The 20,820-nt window shown below is 44.7% G+C and overlaps 1 protein-coding gene and 1 long non-coding RNA gene across 2 annotated transcripts in view; both read left to right on the forward strand.

The window, feature by feature from the left end:
• The window catches only part of LOC121096471, a 40,347-nt gene extending 32,506 nt beyond the window's left edge, over positions 1-7,841 (forward strand). Inside the window, exon 3 of the long non-coding RNA XR_005830532.1 lies at positions 7,658-7,841. This is a non-coding gene — a long non-coding RNA (uncharacterized LOC121096471). The remainder of the gene's footprint in view (positions 1-7,657) is intronic.
• Positions 7,842-8,166: 325 nt separating this feature from the next.
• ALK (ALK receptor tyrosine kinase) overlaps positions 8,167-20,820 on the forward strand; it is a 322,417-nt gene continuing 309,763 nt past the window's right edge. Inside the window, exon 1 of the mRNA XM_040611688.1 lies at positions 8,167-8,915. Within this exon, the coding sequence (XP_040467622.1) occupies positions 8,333-8,915 (583 nt within the window). The 5' untranslated portion in view covers positions 8,167-8,332. The remainder of the gene's footprint in view (positions 8,916-20,820) is intronic.

Raw genomic sequence — 20,820 nt, forward strand, 5'->3', positions numbered from 1 at the left:
TATGGTCTTCCTTCAGTCCTCAGCATCACCATTGCTTCAAGGAAGAGAGCTGCTGAGCTTCCTTAGCTTTGTCCTGGAGCTCTGTGACCCTGATAGCATGGCTCCTCCTTTATCTATCCCAAAGCACCTGTGAAACAATACCAGATTAGGATGGTGGGATTTCATAGCCATGATGCACCAAAATAAACAGTGAAACAGATCTCTGATTTCTTCAGTCTATTATCTACACTGGGTATTATCTGAAACCAACTGCTTCATTAAAATTGGCAGGCATGTGAAAAGGACTCTTGAGGACAGTTTCCATTGCACTCTGCAATATACGGAACTTTGGTTTTTTTCTGGATTTACAATGAAATGAAATATTATATTTATTATAAGGTCATTCCGTATTTTTTTTAATAAAAAAACCCTCCTGTGGTTGGCAGCGTCTCTGAAGCTGACATCAGCAACATCTGGGAGCACAGAGTAACACCTCACAGATGCTGAGCAGCAATCTCATTGAAGCTAATGGGAAAGGCGTTTGTTCATCGCATATGAAAATTAGGCCCCCAGCCAACATTTTCCCATTTGAAGTTAGGCACTGCAATTGCTACTGAGTATCACAAACACGTTGCCAATGTGCCAGCAACAGTATTACATTTTTCAGGTATGAAAGAAGGTCTTCTGCAGTTAAGTATTACTGTTCTTTTTATCCAACCTGGAAAGTTTAGAGCAAAGGCAAATGGATATTTGACAGTTCTGTCACACAGAAAGGCAGTATCCCCACAAATCTCTTCAGGAATTCCTGACACTACCCCCAACCCCGGCCCCCCAACACCTGAGGGAGGCCCTACAGCCATCAAGTCTGGGGCAGTCATTGAGTGTTGGGGGAGCATTACTTTAGGAAATTAATGAGGAAAAGCAACCCCTAAGTGCAGTGGGTTCATCTTCATTAAGCTGTTTGCTGACTCTGCTGTCAGCGGACTGAGAAGTCCACTCCCTAAAGTTTCTTGCATATGCACTTACTGATCATTATTTCTCTTGCAATGCTTGACTCAGCATTAAATTAGCTTCACAGACAGAAGGAGCATAGCTATGACTGGTTTTTGCTCTGAAATGGGAAAAATCATCCTTCTGTGATAGCGCAACAAATATTAAACAAAACGATCGGATGTATACAACTGCCTGAATTTAAGGTCACAGTACACCTCTGAAGAAAGGTCATTTTCACTCCATTTGCAGTAAGATACATGACCTGTGATCCTAACATGATAATCCAAAGAGCCTCAGTGAACTTGTTCCATTTCCAGAGAATGAGATTTAAGAGTGTTACTACTTATAAGGAATTCAGAAATTGTTTTAAAAGCCACTGATGTGCCAAGCCACAAGCCTAGAAAGCAGACCTGAAATATTTTATTCACAGCAATTTTGGGGGGAGTATGTCTGTGTACTAAGGAGATAGTCTGGCTGCTGCTCTGAAACAGCAAAACCACAAATGCTTGGGTTTTATGTGAAATGTATTCCAGTGTAGTTTGGCTACGGAGTCTGATGTTCAGAGTAGAAAAGTCCCAGACAGGTGATTCAAAAAGACCACGCGTCTGTAGGAGCCTTGAAGGCCATAGAGCATGATGACCTGGACAAAATTCAGAAGAATTACAGGCACGTGAAGTCTGGACAGGAAAGAGGAAGGCGGGGGGGGGGGGCTAGCTGAGGGAGAAGGGATGTAGCTACACAAGGAATACAGCTTCTGTGTTTCAGAGGAAAAGCCATGACCTCAAGAGGATTCCTGAGCACCTCAAAATATGAGAGCCTATGACAGCAGTAAGGGAATGGAGGCAGAGAAATGTACACAGTATTTTATTATTTCCTTGCATACATTGGCAGGTAATGTAAAAAGTGGTTGTGCTTCTACATCTTTTCATGAGCATGTCTGTATGTTTTAGCCATATGTTTAATTAAAACCCTGAAGAAGTGTATTGTAAATCCAGAGCACCTACAGGGAAAGTCCTTTAAGCTATAAAGTGATTAGCACTAGACCTGTGGACTCAGATAAACTGAGCCACAGGTTGCTCTTTGCCTGCAAGGTTCAGAGCCTGGGACCCTGTGTCCGACACTTCAATGGTTCCGCAGTCTGTTCAGAGAAATGTATTTGGGAGAAGGCAAGACCCAACTGGGGTCTGCCTAACGAGGACCTGGGCAGCAAGAGCTCTTGCCAGTGTTTCACAGTCCACACCAACAGCTTTTCAGTGAGGCCTTGTTTCTGGGAACTGTGGTTTGTACCGGTCAGTATAGGACCAGGCTTCACACTGGGCACTTTATGCTGAAATATTTTTGATTTTCCAGTATAGCTCTTTTGAATTAATGTGGTCAACTGAGTCTTCTTGGAGAAACTGCTTCCCAGACAGAGAATTCCTCTGCAAGGTCCTTTGGTATCTGTGAGACAGGAATGTTGTAGCTAGCTTGACTGCTTTTGAAATTTCAACCATCACTTCAAATGCCATAAAATTGGCCTTTTCCCTCTTGTGAGCACAATTCACTTGAGGGCACTGAAGCAAGGCAAGTTCATATTTGTGCCTGTATATTGCTCGTTCAGGTGATCAGGGAAGAAATCACACTTCATTGGTGATGTGTTTGATCCTACATGGTACAAAAATCACAATGCGGACTGCACAAACAGGATGCTTACTAGCTTCCACCCTGCTCTGTTCTCACCCATATACTTTATAACCTCCCTTGTGCACACCAGCATCCACAGGGATGTAAACTCTGGGGCAGATTTAGAAGCAGACCCCTGCATTTATGCAAGGTGAAGCAAGCAGAACTGCAGGAAAGGTAATGCTGGCAAATGGCTCCATGCTATTTTTTATAGTGTTAAAAGTAAGGTGAGACCAGGAATCTTGGGGTTTTTTTGGCAATGAGAATGGTGTTTTCCCCTATTATAAACACGGTAATTCATCTTACTCCATTTTTGTCCCAAAACCTGCTTTATAGGGCGGTTTTTCCCATTTTATAGCCTGACAGATTTTCAGCATTGATTTGTTTGTTTTTCTTAATGGGGAAAACTATTGTACTGATGCGCCCTGGTGCTGGGTGATATTAACAATCAGTGGTTCATGGCTGACACTCGAAAGTCTGGGCATTAAGTGATGGATTAAACTTGTCATTCAAAAGCTCCATCCCGCTTTTATCTGTGGCATGCTCTGTCCTTGATAAAGATCCTCACCAAATAAGAAAAAATGCTTGGAGTATTCAGTAAGAAAGTAGGAGAGATGAATCTCGTTGGAAGTGAGACAATATTTCATGGAAGTGATGACTCATCTGTTTTTATTTTCCATGTATAATTCCAGGAATGTGTAGAAAGCTGTGACTAGGGGATACCCAATGAAAAAGAAGCAGCTTGGCTGGAATTGAGCACCAAATTTGCAATCAAGCTCTTAATTAGAACACAAACACTGTCAAATAGTAACATTATCACCTATAATTGCTCCAACAGAAAGAAACACTAATTGTGACATTAGCAGCCAGAATGCTTTCAGGCAGGATCTCTGTTAAAATGCAAACACACTAATTGACATGATGAGGAAGATGAAAAAAGAAGGTAATAAAAGAGGCTATTATGCTTTATCTTGGCAAATGGAAGGCTACTTTAGAAACACTCAATAGCTAAAGAAAGGGCAGGTAGCTTAAGCAAAGCAGTAAATGAAATAATGAGCATTGTTGATTCACTGCTTTTGTTTCAGGGAGCCAGAGTGATTACAAAGTGATGAGCAAGAGCCAGAATCTACTTTCTGCCTCATTAGTGTAAATTCTAAGTAGCTTCATTGAAGTCAGTACAGTTGAGATTTACAGGCTTTCAGATCTGGCCTCTCAATTACAAGCTCTGGATCAAAGTCTTGCTCTTCCTAGGACTTAGAGCAGCAAGGCAGAGAGTAAGGACGTCAACACATGCCTTTCATAAATTGGATGCAAATTGATCAGCAATTGTTCTGCCTAACCCTAGCCAGGGAAGATGTACAGGAGTAAAGGTTGGGCTGTCAGCTGGATCCCATTGGTCTAAGATGCCTGTCAGGCAGTTTAGCTCAGCAGGCTTAAGAAGCAAGACTGCACTGAATGGAGGGGCTATGGCTGCTGCTTCATGAAGTCTGCTCTCTTCCTATGCAGTCCCAAATAAAACGTCCATCGCCAGTTCCCTCTGTATTCTTTCTGCCAAGCTGACGTGTCTAGGTACAGAAAACTTTATCTGGGACTGGTCCCCATTCCTCAGCTCTTTTGTTGAAATATTTGCTGTGCGCAGACACTTTGCTCTGAGGCCTTGCCACTGCACCTTGGGTCTAATGTATCCCCAGAGCACAGACAACCGATGACTTGTACTGGAAACTCACTGGGAGGGGGAAAACACAAATGGCATCTCCCTCTGTTCTGTACACCACCAGTGCTTATACACAGTAGTCGCTATTTCTTCCCAAAATGTAACTGAAAAACACCGTTCTTAAATACCATCTCCTTGTTGGTAGCTTGGCTTAGTCCCTCAGCAATGTTTCTCTCCTTTTGCTTTGCTGACACTGACATGCCTGTCGAAATTACGATCTCCACGTTTGGCTGTGGTGAAATCTTCCCAAGGCAGCGCTGCCTGAGGAGCTGATACTGTTTACATTCTCAGCTAAGTACCAGCAGAATTAAAACAAAGCAATTTCTGATGCTTGCTCAGTCTATTATATACCCATCTTCCACTCACAGTACTCCAGTTTCCAATAGTCTTCTGATTGATTTTGAGGCCGCACGATAATTGCTCTGCTCTATTACCCTAGTAATATTTCCCATGAAGTTCTGGCAAAGGTTTGCTAGAATGTGGATATGTGAAGTTTACTAGGTCTTTTCCAACATCTACAGTTACAATTACAGCCCCAATAGGTAATATAGTTTTCCTGGCACAAATTCTTTAATGTTTGAGGTTTGTGAGTTTTATTGGCAGAGTGTGCCTTCTGGGGGTGTCACAACCTCAGCTGGCACACTGTTATGCTTCCACTGAAGTTCCGTGTCTGGCTTGGTCTCTTTCACTTTTCTGCTGGCGCTGAAATGTAGACCTACCAATGTGACTTTTTTCCTCCATTGTAAAGGTTAGTACTGTATTTAATTCCCTCCCCCCATCCTTTGAGACTTCCTTGGTGTTCCTCTGCTTTTCAAAATTAATTGCCAGTGACAGAGTCAATTCATTAGCTAAATTAAAAACCTTGGAAGCATATTGTCGAGATCTGCTGATCCCAACCTATCACAGAGTTGAACAAAGTATTTCCTTACCTGGCCTTTATTAGCAGCTGTATTGGCCAGGCTTCTATTCCTTCCCAAATGTCCATAACACTCTCCCTGTTAAAAACCAATTTAAAAAGGAGATAAAAAGGCAGGCCAGAAACTCAACCACTGGAGATCCCTTATTGATTTCCTTGCCTCTCTTCATTCACTAATGGGTCCATTTTCACTTTTACTCTTTCGATGTATGAACAGCTGTTCCTATTTCATTTAAAGCCTATTAATAAAGACACCTCTTAATTTCAGTTTTCAGCTCTAACCTTCTTGTGTTTTGTAGGAATGAAACAGGGCAATACAGCGGGAAGAGCACACATACCTAATTTCCTTGGGACTATTAAATAACAGACTGTTAGCTGCCATGAGTCTCAGCACCCTACTGGTTTTTTCCCCAAGCACATGCAGATTATTTCATTGAGTGCCCTGTGTGCTTTAGGAATGCAGGGCTACATCACCACCCAAATGCAGGCAAAGATCATCCTCCCTTTGTCTTCTCCCCAGGCATCTCAGGGCTTTTTCCATATTGTCCCCGAGGGAACATCCCCAGAAATGTCACCCACACCGATGACACTGACCAGAAACAAATTCCTTTACTCCTAGGTCAGGAATGTCACAAAACTTCCTCCTGCTCAACAGCTTTTTTTGGCAAATGTAGTAGAGAAGGCAGAGGCTGAAAAGATGGAGTGACTGATTCAACTTCAGGCAACAGCACCCACAAATATGAACAGGGAGTGCGGGAGAAGACTGCAGTGTGCCACCACGCATTTTTGATCTCATTCTAAGGGGAGATCAGAGAGGAAAGTTTTTAGTCATGCCAGCCTGACTTGTCGTTGGCGCCGGCTTTGGTTTCCCAGCTAAGATGAAGGTCAGTGAGATGCCTGTACAATTTCCAAAACAAAGAGTAAATTTGAAAAGACATGGTCTGTCTTAGCAAGACATTGAGCACAAAGGAATCAATTAAATTGTTCTGTTCCTAGCATGAGCTGAAAATCTGAACTGTGTCCTGGGTCTGCCCAGTTATAGTCAATGGGAGACTTACCAGTGACTGAAATGAGCCCAGTATTAGGCTCAAATTGATTGAATCCTGGAGGAAAATACTGAGAACTGAAAACCATAGAAGTCCCACAGCAGCGACTTCATGTGATGGCAATCTGATCTGCGCAAGCAGGAAAGCAGTCCACAATAAACTGTAGAGATTTTTAGAACATTTTCTGTGCCCAGCATACCATTTTCTGCAATAATTGGAATTCTTCTCACTAGCATGTGATACTCAGGCAGAGCAAGATGATAGTCCAAAATGATGTGGTGAAGAGGGCAGGTTTGAGGATGTAGTTCTCGATGCGTGATTGAGATAGTGTTTATGTGACTATCCGCTAGAGTAAAAGAGGAGGATGAATGAAAAGACCAGTGGCTCATGATTAATTCAGTCCATTTAACATTTTTTACCAGTAAGGAGTCTGAGCTCAAAGGAATAGAAGCATACAGATCAATTTGAAATACTTCTGTGTTGGATTTTATGTTACAGAACACTTATGTGTATTTCAGTAAGTTTCCAGTCGTCTTCCTCCTCTAACAAAAGGAAGACCGAGCCCCAGAGTATTTCTAGAACTCGGGAGTGAAGGGTTAGGGTACACATAGTGGGTAAGTGCATCTAACGGGCTGTGAAATAAGAAGAGCTGGGGGAAAACGCGGCTGTGTCTGCAGCCCGTTAGCTCCAGTTGGGGAAACGGCACCATCTTGGATGGGTTGCAGATGAGCACATGTGTATGAGGCTGAATGCGGCACAAAAGGGGCTTTTTCTGGTTGAAGCGTGTTATCTAACTAAGCCTTCAGCGCTTGCCCTGAAGTTACTTCCTCAACTCTTCTGCACAGAAGAGAGCTTGGTTCCCTTTTCTAGCATCACGCCTGTAATTATGGTCTTTGGCACGACAATTATGGAGGCATTACACTGTGGTTCTGCCTCACAATATCTGTATATTAACATTAATTTGATATAAGCAGAAGAATAACTGCATGACAGAATAATTGCACTCTAATGATTATATAGTTAAAGTACCTGGATTATAAAAATATACATGCATTAAGTATCAAACTAAAGAGATAATAATAAGTCATTAATTCCTATAGGCAACTTCCAGAAATATGAATGAGTTATGATTAGCTATCCTAAGGCACTAATGTAATTACAGTAATTATATTGTATTTATTAAAGGTAAAAAAGGGGGAGAATTGCTGCATGAACCTTTCTTAAGGCTGTTGTTTTCATTCCGAAATGGAAGATTTTTGTTCGCTTTTTTAGAATGACTTATGCTCTAGGATTTCTCCCTCCCTCCTCACCTTTTTCTTTTTTTTTTTTTTTTTTTTTGACATCCAGGATCCTTTTGGGGACATCAGCCTTTAAGGAGGTAAGGAAGGAAGGGAAGGGAAGAAGGGAAGAAAAGGAAGGGGAGAGAGAGGGAAGGGAGAAAACCGAACAGCTCCGTCCATCACCTGCACAGAGGGACAGAGAAGACAGAGCAGAAGCGAGGGACGGGACCTCAGAGCCCCTCACCACCCGCGGGTGGCGGCAGGGCCACGTGGAGGTGCGGCTCCAGCCCTGCTCTTCCCAGCGCGCCGGCCTCCGGCTGCGGGCCGCTCCCCCAGCCCCGTGCCCGGGGGCCGTGCGCAGCGCCGTGGCCGGCCCGGGGGAGCGCCGGGGGCCGCTGGGCCATTTTTTTTCTCAATGAACGGCCCCCCCCCGCCGCAAGCCCGGTCTCCGCTCGCCCCGCCCCTGGACATTTGCATAATGACGGCTGCCGGGGCTGGCATTGGCTGCTGGCGGGCGGGCTCGGGCGTGATGTCAGCGCTCGCTGGGTAATGCCTGCGTTGTGGCGGGTAGTTGGAGCCGGCAAAGCCCGCGCAGCGGCGGCTCCGGGCGGAGCGGCCCGGCGGCGGCCCCGGGCTGCACCGGCTTCCGCAGCGGCCCCGCATCGCGTTCCCCGGCGCCGTCTCCGTGGCCGCCGGCCCCGCGGGCGCAGGACGGGGCGCTGCCGGCCGCCGCGGGCGGGTCATGGCGGGGGGCAGGCTGCCCGCCCGCTTCCTGGCCGCCGCCTGCCTCGCCCTCAGCTTGGCCCCGGGGGCGGCGGGGCCGAGGGAGACCCCCGGCCTGTCGCGGCTGCAGAGGAGGAGCCTGGCGGTGGACTTTGTCGTGCCCTCGCTGTTCCGCACCTACGTGCGGGAGCTCGTGCTGGGGCCGCCGGGGCGAGCCGCGGCGCGGTGCCGCCTGCGGCTGGACTGCGCGCCTCTGCTCCACGCCGCCCGCGGGGGGCTGCCGCGGGCCCTGCCGCCCGCCCCCCCCGGCGGGCCCTCGGCGGCCGGGCGGCGGCTGCGGCGCGCCAAGCAGCTGGTGCTGGAGGTGGGCGAGGGCAGCCTGCGGGACGGCTGCGCCGGCGAGCCGCCGCCGGGCTCCGCCGGGGCGCAGCTGGAGTTCAACCTCACCGAGCTCTTCGCCTGGTGGCTCCGCGCCGGCGACGGGCGGCTGCGGGTGCGGCTGATGCCCGAGCGCCGCGGCGCCCTCCCGGGCAGCGAGCGCGGGCTGTCGGCGGCCATCCGCGCCGCCCGCCCCCGCCTCCTCTTCCACGTCTCGGCGGCAGGTGAGCCGTGCGTTGCATGCCGCGCACCGCGCCCCTCGCCCGCTCCCGTCCTGCCCCCGCTGCGGCCGCCCCCGCGGAGCCCCCCGGCGGTGCGGCGCGACCCCCTGCCGGGACGTAGCTCCGCGCCGGAGCCCCACTCGCTGCCGGCCCGGCGGCTGCGGGCAGCGCGGCTTCGCCGAGCAGTCGCGGCTTCCCTAGCGGCTTGTCTTGAAGGGCAGCGCTCTAGCGGCGTGAAATGTGTGGAGGAGCCTCTGTGGGGCCAGGAGGGTTATTCTGAAAGCGCTTAGGGATTTTTGCGAAATGCCAGGAGTTGGTTTGTCCCAGACAGCCGCAAGCCAGACTCGGAGGTTAAAGTGTCCTTAGTCTAAGGACAGCAAGATCGGGTTCTTTGAAACTTAAAAAATACCATGTTAAAAAGGGAAGCCTCCTCAAAGTGCTGCAAGTGATTGCAAGGTTACATGCAAGCAGACTTCAGGGAACAGCACAAAGCTTTCCATAGCTGAGGCTGACCGCTAAATTGGTACGCGGTGTGGGCTATTGGTATCAATACTATTAACTCTTTACACATACGGGGTAATGGCTGACGGACAAACCTGCAAGAAGCAGGTTTTCTTCCGAGTTTCCTGTATCTGGAACAAAGTTAATTTCTGTCCCTTTTGAAACCACAGAAGAGCCTTAGCAAACTGCACCGTTACCAGCTATAGTGAGACCAGTTGTACATCTGAGGAGGCTGATACATGTAGCCCTGGTACCTCTGTGAAGAGAGGACCTGGCTTAAAATTTTCTTTCTGGGCAGTGGTGATTTGCAGTCAGAGGCAGCTCTGATGCCTCACATGAAAGCTTTGCTTTGGGCCAGTGATCGAGGGAGATTTCCATTCTGTGTGTGCATTGTACTTTTAACACAAGCTCTGATTCAGGATCTCCCACTAAAAGAATATAATACCTAGAGGACTGAAGGGCCAAATAATTTGTCACAGTGAGTTAAGTTTGGTAGCTTTTATGAAGCTGTGTAGAAGTCAATGGTGTGTCCCTGAGTAGTCACATACTTAATGAACCACAGAATATACTTAACTAAATTCACAAGAGGTGACAGAAGCAAGTGTTGGGCTTTGAATACAGAGTTGGAGCAACTGATTTTTGATGCTCATCTGAAAAGCTGGGCCAGTAATCTTAATAACTGCAAACTGAACCCATATCATTCCTTGCTGCTTGAAACAAAAATCAAAGCAGACCATTGGAGGGGGCTGGGTGCAAGTCAGTCTTCAGCTTGTAGCTGAGGTGAGATACCTGGGCTAGCTCTTCGTGTGTCAGTTCTGGCAGGGGTAACACAGAGGTACTGCCTGCCACAAGGTGGCTAGGTGAGGCCACCACACCCTACCTTCCAGCAGGTCTTGCCTTGCCATGTTGCAGTAAAAAAAGAACAATTAATAAAAATTAAAGACACCAAAACCTACCGTCTCTTTCTTTCTGTTTGGGGAATTTATTGTAAGTAGCAGTTTTGCTTTATGGATCTCCCTCATTGGCAATGAAGATACGGCCTTAGCTTTTAATGCCATCTTGACTCCCGTGCTTATAGTAGTACAGGAGGTGGAGGGCGTGCATTTGTTGTCTTTGAGGAGGACGGTGTGCTTAACCCGGGTGAAGGGTATACAGGTGGACTAACAGGTGCCCTGATCTTGTGGATACAATGCAGATGGAGCTTTAACCAAAGTTAGTAAAACCCACAGGCTCTGGATGTTGTCTGTTGTCTCACTGTTGAGAAAAAAATGCATATTTTTCGAGATGGATTAGTGGTTAGCAATGCCCCTGAAAAATTGTGTTGGAGACAAGGCTCTGCTGTCCTTACTGCAACGCAGTAATACGAAGTCAATCATAGGGGGTGCAGGAGAAGGAGGAGCAGAGGGAAGGAGTATGGACCTCATTTACCTATTATCACAGTAATAACTTCTGCTAGCAGCTGTTCATAACATGTAAAAATCCTAGTCTCTTCTTGGATTCTCCACCAGGGTTGCTAACGTGCTGAAGTTGTGTCACTATAAAATTGCATCTCTGCTTTTTCTGCAATAGCGTCTTAGTGTTACATGGCTTGGCACTGGATTTCTAATGTGGATTTGTTTAAAAACATTAAAACCCCGTTCCTTCTGCTTTGCAAAGGTGTTGCCTATGTGAACACCATGTGTCACTGCCATGCTTAAATTTGTGCTGTGTAGCCCTGCCGACAGCAGGATGTGCTGACACAGTGATAACAGCATGCACAGCATCCACCAGCCCGTAAGTGTGCAGATCCCAGCAATTATTAACACCATTGCAGCTAATGTGTATGGGGCTTAACTAAAGCCCTTCCTAAGGCAACTGAGCCTTTCCTTCATTGGTTAAGCTAATTGGAAATGGATTTCAAACAACACAATCCTCCCATCAACAATGTAAAGCTGCTTCACTTGCGTTGACGCTTAGCTTTTTTTTTTTTCTTTTTTTCTTTCTTTTTTTTTTTTTTTCCCTCCCCCCTCTCCTCTGCTGGAGATGCCCAGGATTTCAGTACTTCCCAGGAAAAGATGTAATTACCTTGCTAAATCATTTTTGCCAAATTATCCTCTGTGTGAATGGAGAATGAATTATGTTTTAGGAAGAGAAAAAAATTGCAAGGGAATGAATTCCTATTGACTTTAAGGGTGACAACAGTCCTGTAAATAATGCTTTATTCTCTTTAACTGTTACACTCTCTGATATTGGCTCAAAGGTATTTAACTGGAGTGAACCTTGTTCCTTTTTAACAGCATGTTTGTACAAAGCGTAAAGCAATTTGTCTCAGTGTGTTACTGAACAATTAGTAAAGGATGTACTTACTGGACTGCTGTTTTTTAACTGACAAACCATAAAGTTCACAGGAATTTCTACAGGGCTTTCCTGCAAATACTGTCAATGCCAGATTTCTCTCACACTCATCCTCATGGGAACAGAGCATCCTGCAAGAAAAAGCTTCCGTTCAGAGAAGCTGTGGTCTTCAACCCATGTACCATTTCTGGGTCAGCTTGGCATTTTCAAAATCGGGTAAGAGAGAGTTTTCCTCTCCTGGAAATGCTTTCAGAATTAGTATTGGCTTCTCTTTCCCCCAGTGCTTCTCTGGGGCAAAAAAATCAAATTTATTTCAATAATTTCTGTGGAAGAAAACTACAAAAAATGCAGAGGAAGGGAGGGGCAAGCTCAGAGAAGATCACAGTGCTGCAGATCTCCCATATTTTAGGTGAACCTCACAACTACTAGGTTGCTGTTGGCTTTGCTCTCATCGCCTTTGGTGTTGACTGGAAATTCCACCCTAACTCCAAGGAAACCTTTTGCAAAAGAGTTTAATCAAAACCAGTGCTTTGCCCTGGGAAACTGAACAGCTAGTGAACCTTTCTGTCAGCAGAGTCCTGGCCGGTTTTAGTTCTGGCCTTACAGGATTTGCTATATAGTGTTGAAACACAGTGGGTTTTCTAGCAGTGTGCCCTCTGGACAGGTTATTGAGCTTTCTTGGGAAAAAAATCCTCAATTCTCTCTACATAGAGACTGTCAGTTAAAGAACTGTGAGCATCAGGACTGACCGTCCCTTCCCTCGCGTGACTGATCCTCTGCTGCTGGGCTTAGGATTTTGAAGATCAGATAGGCTAGCATGTGTTGTGCAGAGGTCTTGGGAGGGCCTTCTTGGCAAATCCATCCCACAAATAATAAAGTGTGGGTGGCCATGGGTTTGGGTTGGTCCAAGGTGAGTGCTCTACACTCACACAGGCTCCATGGTGGTGCACAGCCCTTGCACCCTAACCCTCCACTGACATTTGGATTTTTTTCATATTAACGTCACAGGTAACCAATCCACTCACTGTAGGGCACCTGAGCCACAAATGTTGCTAAATAGATTTCTTAAGAGTTTACCCAGGAAGTTTAATAAGCTGAAATGGCCATAAAATAACTTCCCATGAGAACTAATTGCTACTTACATATGCAAAGGTGGGAAGCATATGTTAAAAAGGGGCATACAGAGATGAAAATGAGTCATTCCTCCCTCTAAAGGTCAATGTACTTTCATTCATGGAATAGATTTAACATTCCAATTATATTTTTTAAATAGCAATGCATAACTTTTCATCCTCTGGCTAGGCAAAATATTACTCCTGCACTGTGGCCTTCATCTAAAATTTTATTAACTTGCCACATGTATTCTCCCTGAAACTGTCTGCATTCACTACATACCAGTGCTATTATAATGCTGAGGCAATTAGGCTTTACATCTTTAGGGTACTGCTACCGTGCACCTGAACTCATTTGCAGGAAGAACCCTTTGCCTAAAGATTAGAAAGCACTTCAGACTAGATGAAAATATGGGCTTGAAAGTGGACATTTTGTAAATGAAAATCAGAGCTCCAAGCTGAAATCTGACTGTAGTAAAGCCTGCAGAATTCTTTCTGCATATTCTAGAGGTATCAGAGTTTAATCAAGGTCTCTTAGTTACGTTTTTCTTTTGTTATTTTTTAGTTTTGTTTTTCTGGTTTCAAAGAACACAATTTGGAGCTGTGCTGTACTGAGCAGAAAACTGGTAAGAGATGTCACTTTGCAGTTGCTCTCTTTTTCTCTCATCCTTGACTGTATGCAACATCTGAGATCTGACCTTCTGACAAATCAGTGGCAAAACTTGATAAATAAGACTGAAGCATTGCAGTAGGGCTTCTGAAAGGCTTTCATTGTAGTGCAAGTGGTTTTGCTCTTTTCTGCTGGGGTTTTGGGCTTTGCCTCAGCTATCAGGCCAGCTTGGCCAGTCCAAAGCTTAAGGATGGGCCTGAGTTGCACTTGGGTTTACTCTAGACATGAACTAGTGCAAAATGAAGTTTTTCTTTTCTGCCCTCAGGTTGTCGTGGGTGCCAGCATGCTGAGTACCAGTTGCTAAATCACAGTGAATCCTAAGTGTGCTTAGGAGCATCTTTCCCCATCCTTCCTGCCCTGAATATTAGGTGTGTAGCACCTCCCTCTAGGGCTCCAGTCACTGGTGCTCTCCAGGAACGTGAATTTAGTCAGTCCACAGTGCCTCTTCTTGAGCTGTAAATACCTCTTGAAGAGGAATCCGGTTGCCTAGTGGTGGGTTTGCGTGGCTTCATGGGCGGCATGATCCTTGGTCCTGCTGCTGTCCTGCCTGTGTCTGTCCAAGTCACTTTCCTCTGTCAGCAGCAAGAAAACTCATAGCATATGACTCGCTTGACTGATGGTGCCATGTTCACTGTTTGCATGCTGACTGTGAAGATTTAGGGCTTTGCAGCTTTGTTGCCAATTATTTGGCAGATAGTGTTAGAAATAGTGCTCAGGCTTTGAGTGGTTCATGGAAAACATGCCATGGTCACTATTCCACGTGGTTTTGCTTGGACCAGTGTTATGCAGTGCTGCTGACCTTTGATGGGAGTCTAGATAACGCTTAATGTGTTTATGAATTCCAGGTCTGTTTTCCACAAATTTTGCTTACTTTTAGGCTCATTGTTCCGTTCTTATTCATAAGCCTGTTCAGTAAAATATCCATAAACAAACACCAGCAGAGGCACAAGTATCAGTTTATTGTGTTTATTTATTTTATTATTTTAATGGACATGTATGGCACATTTTTAAAAGATGTTTTGTCTAAACTTGCTGTGTTTTTATTTCCTCATCCTTAAAACCAGGGAATAAATACAGCAAAGAAGTGCACTGGGACACTTAAGTCTTTAATTATACAAAAGTGGAGACATTTTTCAAGACGAAAGGTGGTTTTGCAGCATCTGATTGAATTGTATCCTGAAGTAATCTGGTCATTTGGTTCACTGCACATCTCACAGGAACATTACATGACAGGAAATAAAATCTGTGTTTGTGAATTAGCAAAAAAAAAGTAGAAAAAGTGAGGGGAGACTGGCAGTATTTAGCACTTACAAAATTCCCAAATAAACGAGCCTCATCATAGTAAAGACAGTATTACCTTTTCAGTATATCAGTGCCAAATCGTTTGTGGTGGTGGTGTTTTGGGACTCCCAAGTTATGGTTTTCCTCCCAACTGGCAGCAAATTCCACATGGTGCCTGGATATTTCCTGTCTTTAAATCTCATACCAAAGTATCCACTTGAGTTGCCCAGAACTAGAGTACTGTGACCAGGAGATCTACTTTTTTGGCACAAGTCATTTACCTAGCAGCAAACAGCAATTCAGGTGGCCTGCTTTCCAAATTTCTTTCTATCCACTGCACCACAGCATCTGTTTCCTGAGAAGCCACTTCTGAGCTCAACGGGGCTGCTGAGACTGCAGTGCTGAGCTGAGAAAGGTCCTTTATGAAATGTGCCACATTTGTCTTGCTTCTCTAATTCAGAAAAATTTGGTTGGAGAAAAATGTCATGGAAGCATAAATGCAGATTTGATAAGTCTGACCTTTCTTTTCTTGCGAACAATAAATGTCAGAAAGCTTAAAATGACAAGCTGGAACGGCTGGAGGTTATTTATGTGTTTAAATATTTAGGCAAGAAACACATTTTGAGACTAAAGTCTAATTTACATGAGTATTTTGATTTATGACTGAGGCAGCCGCGTAGCTTCATGGTTGTCACTATCCTCCTTAGCATGGCTACTCAGAAATCCCCTGTGACAGCATGGATAGGACTCGGGTATCGCTGCTTTCAGGAGCTGTAAACTATGACAGTTGCAGTGAAAGAGAATCATCTTCACTTGTTAGACGTGTAGGATCTGTGACATGTGGTTGAAGTGTTCTAGCTGTATCCAGTAGAAAGAGCTGGTGGCTGGCTGCAGGCAGACTTCAGGCAAGTTTCTAACAACAGGTGTTTTAAATGAAATGGTAAATTATTGTACAAAGACAGAATCGAGCGTGGAAAAATTGGTACCAAATATCCAGCGATCCTCACAGTTTGAAAACAGCATTATCAGTATTTTGCATTTATTTTTCCTTTTGCTGAAGAACTTCAGTAGGTAGCTGCAAGAATTAAGTTCTGCTTTGACTTTCAGCTTAATTATCTTGTGGTATTGGGTCTGTCATCAGTGAGCGTGGCACAGAGCGAGGAGGAGAGACCCATGAGGAACCGGGCTCAGAAGAGGGGTGGTGTATACACAGCTCTGCCATTAACGTGTCATGTCACACAAAATGCTTCCAGAAGCAAGAGTAGTTTTGACTGCTTATGAACTCTGTTGGTAGAAGGTGCTTTTTTTTGTGTGGATTGCTAGTGCTTTTGCTTTCTAAGAACGTCTATAGAGACAATAAGGTGCAGCCTGAACTTTCAGATTTCTAAGGGAAAAGCTAAACCAGCCTACCATATTGATTTATTCCCATCTCTACAGCGCTAACCATAGGACTGCTATTTCCCTCACTTCAGTGATAGCAAACTTCTGAAACTTAAAAGCGCCATTGGTTTTCTTTGATGCTAAAAGAGATTGAGTTTCTGGGTTTGTTTTTTGGAAAAATTACTAACCCTGCCTTTGACTAAAGTCAAATGGTCAAATTTAGATTTGCAATTTGAATACTTTGTGAGGGCTTGGTCAGGGTTACTTGTAGCCCCGCAAGAGGTGAGGGCGAGTAGGATAGGCTGTGATTAATTTGCCGGGGGGCAGCTGGGCAGGGTGCATTTAGGAGTTGCAGCTGGGCACCGTCTCATTTGCAGTGAGGAGCTGCAGGTGGTGGTTGCTGGTGGCTGCTGGGGGGAGCTGAGCAAGCTGAGGGAACTGAGTGCTGGCTGTTCTGGGAACAGAAAACATCATGGAGACATCGGGGAAAAAGGTTTGTCCTTTATGATTTCTTACTTAAGGTATCAGAAATTAACAGAATGTGGGGTTTGAGGTTGTGTAAAACTTTAGTGGCCTGCCTGTTTCCTCCTGGATTATTGCTGGTGGCAAAGTGGAGATACTAGATGAACCTTTCATCTAGATGGTTCTAGGAATGTGGTGCATCCCTTTATAGCTTGTCTCTAACAGCTCTCCAGTTCAGTTTGCAGCTCTCAAAAGTCTTTTAGTGGTAGTTGAATGTTTCTATCAAGGCAGTAGAACTACTTTTCCTGCCCAAACAAGGACCTATGCTGAATCTGTTTCAGACTGTAGCAGTGCAGTGTGAAGAGAGGTGCAGGCTTTTCCTGCAAGCTTCTGTTTTCTTATTGACAAGCAACTCACTCTGGTCTCATACCTTAAAAAACCTTGTAATGAAAGAAAACCATGACTCCAAGTTACAAGCTGGGTAAAGGGAGAGAAGGTGATTCTGTGCAAGGTGAAGAGCAGAGAACATGTGCTGGTGAGTGTAGGGGGAAAAAGCAGGGCTACTGCCGTGGTGGGAGCACGGTGCGATATGGCTGTGCGTGGATTTTTGTGCTTTTGTATTTCTTGATGTCTGTTGGGAAGAGGTGATATTAGCCTAACTACGTACTGAATGATGTGCGTCCGTAGGCATATCAGTAGTGGTGTTTCTCTGTCATACTCTTTTCAGGACTTCTGTGTTGTTGTAGATTTCTTTCCAACTCAGTTTTTAAAGCTTGCGTGGTTCTTCTGAATGCAGCCAGTGTAGTGCCTGTGACATACAACCAAATGAATATCTGTGACTTCACCTATCAGAAATCCATGGTGATCCTTCAGAGCTCTGCAAGTTGCAGCAGACCTCTAATTACAGCTTGTACATTGGCATTCGCCTGCTGTTTCTACTGGCCTGTTAAGTAACAGGCTATCTCAGATGCATCAGAATGTCTGGGCTTTTTATAGCCTCTTTCATGTTAGATCCTCAAAGTACTTTAAGTCTTATCACCCTGGTGACAATGCTAAGCACTATTATATCTTTTTTACAGAGAGATCATAGAAGCCAGGGATGGAAAAAGCATTATTTGATTATGTTAGACTGCAAGTGCTGAATACAATTTTCTCATATAGAATATAGTAAATTGCGATGTCTCTTTCTGCTTCAGCCAGAAGGCCAAGAAAGAACAAAAAATTAGAGTTGAGAGGCTTGGTAGCTCACTGGAAATACTGCAGCAGTTGTTGGCAAAACCACCTTCCAGTCTTCTGTGCTCCACCCTGTGTTTGCAATACTTGTCTTGCAAATAAATCTGTTTTTTTCATATTCCATGCTTTTTACAGTATTGTTTGCTTTTTGGTTGTGGGAGCATTTGTGATCTGCTGAGCCTCTCCCCTTTGGACATCACCCTGTGGCCTTTCTGTTGGTAGGGCAGCGTATGTCAGCATTAGAGAGTATGATGCAATGGTTATTTCTGAGGGACATTTCATTATTGATGCTAATTAAACTTGAAACTAATGAGAAAGGATTACTTTTCAAGGCTGAAGAGGAGGCCAGAATAGTTATTATAGGTTAATTATTCTAAAAGACTTGGTTTAAGTAACGACTCATTTTGTCAACTTTTTTTCTTACGTTGTACAAGAACCTTGTTTGAAGAGGATTCGAAATATAATTGCTGCACTGACCTCATCTAGCTCTCAATCAGTAATCTCCTTCCATCAGCAAAAGGTTAATAAAATCTTTAAGGAAAGGAATTCTGTGCCTTATCTATGTGTAGACAATTCAGAATAGGTCTCCCTGCAAGTATTTCCTATTACCCTTCTGCATGATTTCCTTGGCATACTTTTTAGATTTCAAAAATGTCATATTCCATGAAGCTTCCAAAGTTAATGGTTGCTTTGCAAAACAGGTACATCACAGACGCAAAGAGTGAATCCAGTCAGGTCTGGCTAGAGAGTGTTGGCACATAAGTCATATAACCTTGCTTCCCTTTGTTTTTAAAGGACTAGAGCCTGTGATCAACCTTAAAAAAAAAAAAAAAATCCCTCCTCACTTTACAGGGCACCAAGGTGTCCATGTGATGATTAGTATTTCCTGGAGTAACTAAGGAAAGGAAGAGACAAGGCTCATTTTACGCACGAGCCAAGGTCCTTTTCTTGCTGGGAAGCGCTATGGCTTCACTCTCATGTTGTCGCTTTCTTCCTTTTGGCTCTTTGTAGAGATGAGTAATGGTTGCAGACGGTTGCAATACTGTACTACAGAGAGGGAAAGGGTGAGGTGGCTGAGTGATATTGTGAGTGCAGAAAGCGGATTGAAACGTTTGTGGACAGGGAGGGTATTAGCTGTAAATGCTAAGGCATCTTGCGTGCTCCATTGACCAGTTGCCTGATGCCTTCTGTCTGGGCACCTGCTTTGCAGATATGGAGCTCTTGTATTAGTGTGAGGGCTGGGAAGGCAAATACCTGTTTTTGAAGGGGATGCTGTGAGCAGCAAGGGCTCAAATGGGTGTGGGAGGTTGCTGCTTAGGAAAGCCCCTTGGTGGTGGGATGACGTACCCACTAAGTGCACGTTACAGTCTGAGGTGCGGCACAGTGTCTTGAAAGGGCAGCATTCAACAGTCCTGAGTTCAGGAAAAGTTACATCCTCCATCTGGGCATTGATACCAAGTTAAAAGATAAATCCTCCTCTGAGCAATCGCTCTTGCCACAGGACTCTGCTTAGGCCAGCTCTTTGGATTTTGGATAATATTTGAAATGCCGAGTCCCTTTTGTGGTTAAGGTTTTAAATTGCACAAAGATTGATCAAAAGCCTAATGTTTCCTTCTCTGCCTTGCCAGCCTACTGTTCTTTATCTCCTGAAACAAAGCAGCATTAACTTTTAAGATCTGATTCAATAACATTTTATGGATAATAATTATGACTGATATTAAGCCTTCAGCAACCAGTCTGTATGGAGCCTTAATGTATTGAGGTTTATTACCAGCGTAACCTATCTTTTTACATCAGTTGTAAAGCAGTATCAACGATACCGATAAGAGGAAAAAGAAATATCAATGAACTATTTGCCTCTGCTTCTCTGCAGGGTGTTCATATGCTTGCCACTTAATATTGCCAGCACGGTGGGAGTTTGCTGGTTGAGAGTTCTTGTTTACAGAGTCTGTTTGCGCAACTGCAGAGCTGTGATGAATGAATGAATGAGAGAATGAATGAGCTACAGCAGTCCTGTGCTGGGAAAAGGAATCCATTAGTGTACAGACCCTGGAGACCAATTGATCATCCTTTCCTTTCCAATATTAAGTGTGTGAATTCGAAGTTTTCAAGGATGCTGTTTAGAGACAAGCCTCGCAACTTCCTCTGAGGCTTATCCCAATAATGGAAGTTCTTGAATGTACGAAACTTCTTTAGACACCCTATATTTGTGATTCGCACCCTGTCCAAGTTTCCCAGTTTCCCTGATCTCATTGGGACATAGTTGTATGTACACGTGTCCTAACTGTTTATGGAGATGGTCTCCAACCAAACTGAAGATCAGGTTGAGCAGAAGAAAGCTCTGGTAGTTTCTAAGTCCTGAAGTTCTGTGCCTAATCATCTAATATAAATTACAGTACGAGAAAGGAAACTCGTTTTAGTTTCCATATGGAGTTGTCACAGAAAGTTCTATTGTATTGGCACTGAAAAAGTCACCTGAAGGACCCAGGACCGGGTCCTTGCTCAGCTGAACCATGTGATGTTCATGCATCATTAACTGTAACTGTACTATATAGTTGCCTTTTTTGCTTTGCTCCTCCTCATAACTTTCTGCATAAGGAAATCTGCCTCCCTGGTAAGTTCATATAAGATGCTGTCTGCTTGTGTCCTTTTGCCTTTTTGATGGGAAAGCAGAAGGGAATTCTAAAGTGCTCTGGGAGCTACATGGAGGTCTTGCTTTGACATCTCTAAATATGTGAGTAATGGGGTGCTTAGAACTGATTTTACGTGTGATGGATGCTCAACAATAAGGAATCACAAATTGTGGGCAGCAGAGCTTGGAGAGGAGAGCTGCTCAACAAGATTAATGGGAAGGGAGACCTTTAGTGTAATGAAAGACACAGTTCAGGCTTGAAAACAGACAATGACACACTAGATGGAGTTTTGAGGAGTTGGA

This window comes from Falco naumanni, chromosome 12 (genome assembly GCF_017639655.2).
Source record: "Falco naumanni isolate bFalNau1 chromosome 12, bFalNau1.pat, whole genome shotgun sequence".
In the NCBI taxonomy this organism is placed as follows: Eukaryota; Metazoa; Chordata; class Aves; order Falconiformes; family Falconidae; genus Falco; species Falco naumanni.